The sequence below is a fragment of the Nicotiana sylvestris genome, chromosome 4 (assembly GCF_000393655.2).
Source record: "Nicotiana sylvestris chromosome 4, ASM39365v2, whole genome shotgun sequence".
NCBI lineage: Eukaryota > Viridiplantae > Streptophyta > Magnoliopsida > Solanales > Solanaceae > Nicotiana > Nicotiana sylvestris.
In genome coordinates this window covers 70673747-70685197 of record NC_091060.1, presented here as the reverse complement: position 1 = coordinate 70685197, position 11451 = coordinate 70673747, and the positions used below count along the sequence as shown (strand labels likewise).

General features: G+C 37.1%; 1 protein-coding gene across 1 annotated transcript; it reads right to left on the bottom strand.

Moving 5' to 3' along the window:
• Positions 1–441: 441 nt before the first annotated feature.
• LOC104229880 (actin-related protein 3-like) lies at positions 442–8510 on the bottom strand. The gene is made up of 9 exons (XM_009782604.2): positions 8158–8510; positions 7611–8070; positions 3814–3960; positions 2707–2799; positions 2344–2463; positions 1711–1821; positions 1444–1569; positions 1244–1342; positions 442–1080 (listed from the first exon to the last, which is right to left on the bottom strand). Exons 1-9 carry the CDS (start codon positions 8205–8207, stop codon positions 1000–1002), a joined length of 1287 nt encoding a protein of 428 aa, XP_009780906.1. The 5' UTR covers positions 8208–8510; the 3' UTR covers positions 442–999.
• Positions 8511–11451: the final 2941 nt, after the last annotated feature.

Genomic DNA, 11451 nt, shown 5'->3' with positions numbered 1-11451 from the left:
ACAACTCACAATAGCAGAAAATAACATGGGGAAAGCAGTTAATAGGGAATCGGAGCGTTAATTCTTAAAACGACCGGTCGGGTCATTATAAAACCCAATGTATCGGAAAATTACTTTCGCATGTCATAGATATGAAATATTTCTTGAGAGGGAGAGATGCTTCTTCCAAAGTATCTTTTTCAACTCCTCCAAATTGTCAACGAATGACAAAGTACACAAGTACATCAAGAAAGGAGTGGGGGAAAAACCACCTTTTATTAGGCCTCCGTATTAACAACAAACAAATCAATTTTTCTGTAACTGCTTATGAAAACCCAAACTGAAATCTTTCCATCCGGACTTACCAAAAGCTAAGAGTAATGAAACTGACTTTTAAAAAAACGATCATAAAAGCTCTGACATGCAGATTAAATTGCACTGGACAAACTGACTAGGATACAATACCAAAAAGAATGAAGATTCATTAGTGAAAATCAAATATACAGGTACTGCTGTATGATTAGAATACGTCTACAGAGAAAACGAGCTTCCGCGTGATTCTACAATCCCCTAATCAATCCTTTAAATATCATTGAAAAACAAAAATCTACCTCCATTTCTTTGAAGCTTATTATCTTGGCTTCTTAACAAAATAAAACTGGTAAATCCCTAGATTGAGCTGAACACTGAGAAAATAACATTCAGCTCAGTAAATGTCTTCTAACCAATCTGTGAAGTCATCTGCCAAATGGAAGTGCCAACCAATCCTGCCGATAACAGCAATTTCCCCCCAGGCAAGACCACATGTGCAGCTCATGGAGAAAAATAACCATTCTGTTACAGCTCAGTCCATCACAGTATATTCCACACAGCCTCCAACCCGTTAACATAACTGAAGATGCCCGCAGGTGTAGGATTTCAACTTGGAGCTGAACACAAGGATGGAAGGATCAAGCTTGTCGAATGTGAACATCTTGAGAATAAGTGCCTTAACAATCATCAGTTGGGATTGGATCAATATCAATACATTCCCTTAAATACAGGGTTTGTGCGGCATATGCTAGCTCCATATTCCTCGTATTCTGCCTTTGTATGGCAAGCCTAACATAAAAAGAAAACAATTGGTCATCCAAAAAGAGATTTAAATTCTCCTACTCCAATGGAATACATAAACCAGCAAATTACACGATTAAGTTCCTTTTCCGTAATTAACTACAATTAAAAAAAAAAAAAAAAAGAAGTAGAAACTAAAGTATTAACATACCGCAAAAAATTCCGGAGTTGAAGCTAGTACAGAACCTCCAAACCAAACTGCATATCTCTGGATAGGATTGCTGACAACATTCACTTCAACTGGTTGTGCCTGAGTTTAAAATTCCAGCAATCAAACAAGCTTAATATATGGGAGACAACATTTATTTGTCACCTAAAATTCAGGCAAGAATGAGAGGGAAAAAGGCTTACTTTGACATTTCCACCTAACCGAGCATCTGATGCATGAACACGGTCATCCACAATCTTCTTGAGATCTCGCTGCAATCTTCTATGGAAGTCTTTGAACATGGTTGATCCTCCGGATAGAACAATATTCTGAATTTCCAAAAATGCAGAATGCATCACACTCACATTGAGGAGGATGTTCATACACGACTTCAGTTCATTCGAGATATGAGGAACCTTTTCTTCTGAATCACTAGAGAATAGTTCTATGGAATTCAGCAACAAAATTACCTTATATAAAGCTCTTCTTGTGTCAATTGGAGCAGACTGGATACATTTGTCAATCACATCAGGTAAAGGGGTCGTAAAATCACTATTATAGATCTCAGGATTGAAGAAAACCTGTGAACACAAACAAAACTTAAAATCTGAAGCTAATCACCATGAAAGTTCTCCTATTTTTACCCAGCAATATGTTGATTTAAGCCCAAAGCTCCTTTTTGTTCCTTTTAATTTCTCCCACCCCCTCAGTGGTTCCCAGATTATCACCCTGCATGACTCGAGCACCAGATTGGTAGGTCGGAGGTCAAGACGCTTACCCCAAAATCTTAACATGAATAAATATATCTTACAAGAGACTAGAAGTCAAATGAGCATGAAAACTAGATTTCTTTAATTTACGTGGGTTTTTTCGGTTAAATTAGGGTTTAGCAAAAGAGATACACTTCATGCAGAAAAAGAAGCAGGGTTTGAGCTGTACATTTCTGGACAATTCAAGAGATTTGGGTAAACATGAAGTAGACAATGCTAATTCATTGATCCAGCATCTTGTATAACCTCAACTCCAGTAGGCTTAAAAGCACATTGAAAGTAAAAGTTTAGAGCTCAAAAGATTCAGAAAATTGAAGGTAGAGGACAACAAACCTCAGGACCAAGAAATCGCTCATAGCCAACATCACATGAATATGGTGCTCCTGTCTTTGGTTTTGTACCTCTCCATTGCTTGATGTACTTCCCTGGCTCTTTATCATGCTTATTAAACTCCTGAAATCATTTGACAATAAGGACCTATTACAAGCAAAAATCAGTTGTAACCTCTAGTCTCAAATGCAAAAGAGGATTCTGAGGAGTTAAAATCTTGGGATAAGTAGATTTCCCTAATTCAAGCAAACATAGAATAGATGAGTCAAGTTTGAGCACTGGATGGATTCTCAGAAAGAACTTCAAACTTTTTTTAAACTAATCTTTCAACTTATTCATTTATGGGCCCATAAAAATAGATAATACCTTCACAATGTCAGAACAAGTATAGCAATACATTTCCTTCACTTTTCGTGCTACTTCTAAGGAATCCTCTGCTGGAACATGCTCTCCCCTTTCCTATATTTAACAAAATAAAAATAAATTTAAATCTTTTGAAGCTTGATTAAACAATCAGATACCCTCTCAAAACTCAAAGCTAGGCATCAATCCACCCAAGATGCTCATATACGTTAAGGACATTTGGTAATTGGGTAAACAGGAGGCTTTCCAGAAAATGAAAACAATATTTGCTTGTTTTATTTTGCTAACTTAACAATTAACGAAAAGAAAACACAACACATATAACATAACATCAATTGTTGTTTATTTTGTTTCATAAAATAAATAGGCACTAAGAAACTTTGCAACGGCAGTATTCAGAAGAAGATACTTCAGTAGGGAATGGTCTGTACGCAAAAGAAAAGTAAAGTACTACAATTTTCAGATAAAATGTTTTGTGCAGCGATTTAAAAAGAACTCTGCAAATCTTGATTATCCATGAAGGTTGTGAATATCAGCTAACAGAAGCAAATAAGAAAATAAAGTAAACCAAAAATAACCCTGCTGGATAATGATTGGGATCAAGATTAATGCTGCCAGTAATAACCTCAGTTCCATTGTCCAGGTAAAGAATCTTCAGATGCTTCATTTGGTTTCCAAGAATGTTCAAGGCAAGAAGGGGGAACCAAATTTATGACCTGTTCCATCCCAACATAATGATGAAATGGCTGAAACTAGGTATTGCTACTATCAGTATACTCATTTGAACCAGAGGCTTGTGTGCTACAGGAGATAGCTCCCCTTCTACAATTAAAGAATGCGATTACTTGTAAAGGTTATATACACAAAACTACTCCATGTCCTTGTTTCATCTCTTGGATAGTTGCAACTTCAAGAGATTTCTAATAGCAATAACATTGAGACACAATTCAGGATATCACAATCCTATGTTGTTCATCCGACCCAATAGATTAGTAACAGTCAAGGAAAAGTAGTGAACATGCATTTTTAATTATTAGCGACACATATTTCTATTCTACCACATTACGGAAATGTTGTACTAAAGTCATAAAGAGACAAGAACTGATATACCTTCATGAGCTGTTGAATGAAAAGAGTAACATCTTTCCCAGCAACAGGGATTGACTTAATGCTACTCCCAATAACATAACCTTCAGCAACAGGTACAACATGGGTAGCACCATCTCCAACATCCACTACGATTCCAGTCATCTCACACTAAAGAAAAAACATATAACAACAATTACAAGAAATGTCAAATTGGTAGACCACAACTGTTAAGTTCAGTTTCTGGGACAATGGTATGCATGTCATTTATGATAAAAAAGAAGACAACAGATAAACAGGATATTGTATCAAGCAAGCAATGGACATACCAAATATAGCTTGTCATGCAACCCAGTACTTTCTCTCTCCATAGGCAATGTTCATTTTCTCATTTTTCTACTAGAAAAGAAAAGAATGAAGATACAAGGTTGGAACAGACTCCTTGACCCTTACCTTTTTTTCTGATAAGGTCCTTGACCCTTATTTTCCTTGACATGACAAAGATACCAGATCATGCAATTGCGAAAAGACATAAAAGGTATTGTATTTGACATACTTGAGAGTGCATATAGGAGTAGACGAACTTCAACATGAATGAGTTTTCAGTATAAGGAAATCAATGATTGATGGTGTCCTTACAATCAGAATACTACCTTGCTTGACAATTTCTCTGGAGTGTACTCTGGTTTTCTGGAAAACTCATACTTGGTATGTCTATTGCATGCTTTTAGGAAAGGTAAAGCGCATATGCACTGGCCATGCTATAGTACAGTGCAGCTGAGCCAAGCCAGCCAACAACTTGCTTGACCTCAATTGCTTTGACTTGAAAGCGACTCAATTTTGTCAAGCTGAAGTTGCATGCAGATAACTCTTTAAGTTCCTAATAAGTCCCAATTTATTCACTCTGTCCAACATGACACAATATTCAGGATGTCCTAAGTTGTTTGACACGCTTTTTACAATGATGACACAATTTTTTTGAGATATACAATGATGACACAATTTTTGCATAGGTAGTAAATACCACTATAGATACTACTGATTCATAACCAATTGATAAGTTTTATCCAAATTTTTTTTTATACAACAATAACAACAACAAACCCAGTGTAATTCCACAAGTGGGGTCTGGGGAGGGTAGTATGTATGCATATCTTATCTCTACCTTGTGAAGGTAGAGACATAGTTTCTGATAAGATAAGTAAAATAAGTTTTATCCAAGTTCAACAATGAGTAAAAGTTTTAAGTAAATATGATTTTCATATATGTCGATAAACAACAACCTAACATCTTTTATCTACTATTACAAACATAATTTATAAATCAATCTAACCTCTTAACTCTTTTATGGGGTATCAAACTATGTCACTGAAAAGGAAATATGTATTTTCTCCAACACGTCACTCCTATATCACCTTCTTCCTCATATTCTACAACTGAAACCACACTTTGGATCCATCACTACAGTTAGGGTGTTCTTAACCAGTTGAAGTAAACCAGTAAGTCCCAGTAAACAACTCAGACCAACCAATCAGAAAAGCAGATAAACACAAAAATACAGCTACCTAATTAATTCTTGTGACATGCCAAGCCAAGTACCACAAGGCAACCGAAATCTCCAAACACCACAATCTCCTATCCCAACCATCTCCAGTGACTAAAACCAAGAGAAAAAGGAATTAAGGAAAAAAGAAATGGGGGAAGGGGATATCCAGAGGGACAATTCAACTCAAGATGCAAGATAAGCTTTCTAGGGCTTTCATACAATAGTTACTTTGATTGTGGCCTCAATGATTCATTTATTATTCTGCTACGTTGATTACATAAAATCAGTATTTCTTTAACTGAAAGGGAAACTTCCTGCATACAAGGTCTATACTAAAAGTAAAGGCTATATATAGATCATCTATAGTGATTGGGATATAGGGGGGAGTTTTCTCTTTCTGTGCAGTTTTTGTCCAAAACAAACTATACGAAAAGGTAAAGATTCTAACTGGGAAGATACATAATTATCTCGCACATACCAAAACTTGGGGGCGACCTTTAACCCCCCCCCCCAAGTCTTGTTAAAAGTGAGTCTAATACCCAATTGCAACCAAAAAGAAAAATCAATATTGTCGTGGGTGGTGTTCTACATACTCCGCCACGTCAAATGCTACACTAGAGGCTCGTCGGACACCACTTAGCTTTAATCTTTTCACTCCTTTTTTCTATTTCCCTCTTTATCCCCCTAATTTTTTACTTCTTCTCCAAACTTCTTTTTTAATTTCATCTTCCACGTAAGAAGATAGGAGTTTAGCGATTGCCAGAAAACATTGCCTGCGAACCCTCAATCTTCAACCTTTCCTCCGCTATATTTCCCTCCCTCTTCCCGTAATCCAAAATTTTGCCCCATCATCACTTCATCTCTCTTTCACCCTCTCGTTTTCCCTCCCCCTCTCTCAAGATCCGAAATGTATATTATCTAAAAAGATCTTATATACACTTTAGTCTGTCCCTAACAATTTTATATCTTTTCTTTCAAAGAAGGTTTTTCTTAAAGGTGCTACTCCACAATCACTTTAAATATGACAATTAATCGACTACACCTTAAACAGTCAAATATGACATAATATTTTTGATGTTATCTTGTCTTTACATCATCTAATGATTACAAATTGATTGGATTTTATGAATAATTAATTTTATTTTCACAGTTAAAAGTTTTTAAACCTGAGTACAGTGAAATGGGGATATTTTTAGGTTGCGTCTCTTTTAGTATTCTGGAAACTTGCAAAAGTGTTTGTTTGGTAATGTTTCCAAAATTTGCGTCAAGAGTTAGCTTCTTTTTTCTTTCCTTTTGAAGGTTCTGGAAAAAATAAAAAGTTAAAACTTTTTTGCAAGTTCATGAATAAAAATTGACCAAACAAACATCTTTCAGCAAACTACTTGCAATATTGTTTTGTAATTCTCCAAAGACGCAAACAAACCCAGCATTACTAATCTCAAATGTTGTATAAGAGCTTGAAAGAAGCTCTCATTGCTCTTTTTAGATTCTTGTGAAGAACCAACAAGGGTTAAAATTAAGAAACATTATAAAAGAAAAGGAGTCCATCTCATCTCCCTTATTCCTCCTCTTCTCCTTCTTGTTCACCCCACAAGACTCCCTTTTTCTCCATCTCCATTTTCTTCTTCTACTTCGAAACACCACCCGTCACCCCACAATGCCAGCCCAAGACCGCTCCCTCCCAGTGAGTCTCCTCACACACCCTTCCAGATACTATTTTTCCCTTATAGCTTCTTCTCCTCCTCTTTTCCCCCAGCCCCTCCAACCAGAGACTCTTCTTCTCCTTTCATCTATGTCCTTCATTTTTCAATTTCATTTGGTCCTTTTTCCCCTCCTTTCTTCTCCTCCCAGACACCTCATGTCACCCATGTGTCATCCACTCCCAATAACAGCTCGAAACTCCAGTCAAACCATCACACCAGACACATATCCTCCTCTGCACATTCTCTCATAACATAGGCAACAATCTGAACTTCGAGAAACACAACAAGTTTTACACTATGCACATCAATTTGGTCACTCCCCTCAATCTTTTTATCAATAAAAGTGACATCATTGAAGTTAGTCCTTATATTGTGAGAAACTAGAGCAAATAATGGACAATTGAAGAATCCAAGCTATCATCTATTACACAGTAATACTCTAGACAAAACAAAGCTACTTGCGAAGCTATAATAGATCATAAAAATGTTAATACCATAAAATATCCAACCCCATATATCATCAAAATCCCAAAAATAAACCACGACAAAGTTCTTAAAGCTAGGCTGCCAACCTTAGATGCTGTGTACCCAGCTGCCAGAGCAAGAACCGGCTGCACAGCTATATAAAGTCCCGGAACATTGAAAGTCTCAAACATAATTTCACCGGTATATTCGCGGTTCTCCGGTGCAGTCATAGGGCTTTCAGTCAACAGAAAATAGTGATCCTCAGGGTCACAGCGCAGATAATTGAATATGCACTGCTGCCAGAACCGCTCCATTGCATCCCAGTTATCAACTTGTCCATGTTTAATAGGATAGCTAAGATTGTAAGTGCTACTAGATTTAGATCTACTCACTGCCTCTTCCCCAATAAAGAAATCAAGATCAGCCATAACTCCTGCACTGTACTGAGCTAAGTTGCTGCTCTTAGTCAAAGCTCGAGGCTGATTGATAAATGATTCGTTAACAGCGACAACTGTAGGCAGTATGAAAGATGGTTCAACATTTCCAGCAAAACCCATTTTTGTATACCTGAAAATAAGAGAGAAAAACAAACTTTTGGAATCAAAATGTCGTTGAGGAATTTTATCAAACAGGTGGAGGATAATGATATAATACCCGGTTCCATTGTCAATCACTACAGCTGAGCGAGAGGTAGAAGGGTCCATAATGAATTCAAGAAGGAATACGAAAGGTTGAATGTGCTGTGATGGATCTGCAGTTGAGATCCAAAGAAGGGTTTAAAGGGGATGATCATGGTCGTAAAGGTTTCAATTCGTCCATTCTTTTCATAGAATAAGGTGAAGAAAGAGTTTGGAATTCATCAAAGTGATCATCGTCTAGTAACGTATGAGAATCAGCCGTTCTTCAATATTGCCTTTTCTGGATTGAATATGGATTCCTTTCTTGGCAATCAAACAAAATGTTTTCAAGTCTTTATCGGTGGTTTGCTTGAATTTACTTTCGTCCACGGCAAGTGGGGCTTCTTAGGAGTAATATATAGATGTTCCACATTGGCTGCTTTCGCTTAAACTACTAGACTCCATGTGGATCCTAAAGTGTTATGGTCGGCCACGGTACGGCTGTCCAATTTAGAATTTTTTTTTAAGAAACTGTAATACTAATATTTTATTAGTACTACTAAGAACCAGTCATATTACATGTCATAGAGATGCCACCTAGGACATTTTGGTTACCAAGTTCAACCAACTTAGTATATAACATATCATCCGAAATAAACTTAATAAAATGTGTTCCACCTTTGTCTGCTAGGAATTGGTTTTCAACAAAATATCGTGAGACTACAAAATTCGTGACTTGATTTAATTTGGACTGCTTGGAAGCTTCCTTTGCCAAACTGTTAGATACTTGATTTGCTTGCCTAAAAATATGTATGACCACCACCTACTCCATCTGGTGCATCAACGCCTTGCATCCACAAATAATAGGATTTGTACGTAGGATAACCATGTTAAAGGCATAGAAGTACATCGGTTGAGTCTGTTTCAATCTCCAATAGACACAGTTGGAGAGCATGTTCAAGTTGAAGAGCTAGTAGTTCTGCATGGATAGGAGTAGCAGCATGCATATAGTTATTATATCCAACTACCCAGTCTTCTGAGTTGTTCCGGATAACTCTACCAATTTCACAACACAAATTACTAGCTTTAAATACCCCATTTGTGTTAAGCTTATACTACCCACTAGGTGGTTTAAGCTATTTTATTTTGATGGGCTTTTCAAGGTTGTAATTAGGCTCCCTGGCTATGATGACTTTGAATTCCATTTCCTGTTGAAAAACAAACTTAGGGGACAGAGAATAGTTAGTATTGTTTTGATTATTACTATTTCGGTTCAACCAGATTCCCTATAGAGTAAAAGGAAAAATATCCTCCCAAATTAAGTGATTATTGTCAAGAGTAAAATTAAGATCGTTAATGGTGAGACACTTATTGGGATCAATAGAGAGGAAATTTCTTGAACCCAATTTTTTCCGGAATGCATGGGCAACAAGGCAGGTGATGAAGATGTGAGTATTAGTTTCATCTTTATTTTTGCACATAGGATAAGTGATTGTGTTGTAGAAATGCGGCACTTTCAATACTAATTTCATATACTTTAGCTTACCTTTTAAAGCATTTTAAGTCGTTTCTTATGTTATTTTGTAGGGAATCGGACTTGATGAGCCAAGAACATGAAAAAAAATGTCAAATACCTTCAAGAAATCATATTCGCGATTATGCGATCATAGAATAGATGTGCGAACCGCACTTCAATCACTAGGGCATCTAGGCCTATCGATTTCAAGATTTAAATATGTGATCCATTATGAGGACTGCATAACTAATGTGCGGACCGTAGAATTATCGCACAAAGGCAAGGGGAACTTCTAGTGATAAAAAATGACGAGTCTACAATTCATTATGCGGACCGCAAAATGATCATACGGACTGCATAACCGATATGCGATAGAATTTTGAAAGTGTTGAAGATCAAATCTGCGGCGATGCAATGAATGTGCGGACCGCGGATCACATCTGCGGTCCATTATGTGATCGCGTAACTTTCCTGAAGGCTATTTTTATCACAAATTTGTCTAGACTTTTTAGCCATTATAAATAGAAGAGCTAGGGCTTTGTGGTTTATCTTTGTATGAAAAAGGTCTTACATTAAAAGCATTGAATACTTTATTTATTTGGAGCTTTTTGGATAGATTCCAACACTTTGCCTTCATTGTAAGCTTTTATGTCTTTCTTTATTGCTCTGTTCTTGTATTTTAGCATAAGTATCTAACTTCAAATACTAAGGTTGTGGACTCAAAGTGGTGTGCGGTTAATGGATATTTACCATTGAATATGTATATAATGGGTTGTTGATTTTTATGCATTTCTCATGCTTCATTTATGATTGGTGGTTGCAAACATTATCTATTTCTATTTTACTTTTCTTTCACTTGAAAAAGTGGGTTAGGGTTGTGAGCACGTGATTTTTGTTTCACACGACAATCACTCCAAAAAGAAATAAAAAAACAAATATAATTGGCCCTGCTGTACAATTTCGGATTTCTGTACGGCACCTTGTGGATTTATTTGTGATTTTGGCCCATTTCTTATTTATTTACTTTATTAAAATAAAATTCAAAAAAATATATATGTGTCCTGCGTAATTCAAACCGTAATTCGGTCGTTAAATAGAAAATCGTGAATAGGCATTTTCGTCCGTGATTTTATTTGGTTTGACTTTACCGGTTTTGAAATATTTTAGTATGTGTGCAAATAATTGTATTTGAGTGTGTATTTAATTTTAATTTGATTTTTTTGGCTTAGCTTTGTTTTAAAATAAATAAGAAGAAAATAAAAAAAAAATAAAGAAAAGACCCCTTCCGGACTTGGGCCAATTTTAACAAAATTGGCCCAAACAAACAGCCCAAGACCCAGGCCTGCCCAGCCCAGGTCACCTGATGCCCAGGACGTCCAAACGACGTCGTTTGAGTCGTGCCTGATCTGGGCCGTTGATCTCAGAGTGATCAACGGCCAAGATCAATCCCCATAACCCATCAACAAACCCGACCCATTTACACCCGGACCGACCCCAACCCCTTACCCTTGAAACGACGTCGTTCCCTGTTAGCCGAAGGATCCTGGCCCTTCATCTCGTCTCATCCAACGGCCAGGATCCACTTGCCCACTAACTATATAAGCGCATAACACTACCCTGCCCCCCTATCCAAACCCCAGCCTTCGTCGTCTTCACCACAACACCTAAAACCCTAGCCGCCTCTGCATACTTCCGCCATGAAAGCCGGCGGCATGGATGCCGGTGACCTTCCCTTGAACACCATAGGACCCCCAGGCCATCCTGAACCCAAATCTACCAACCCCATGTTTCGAATCACCCCCCAGGTCCTCGAAT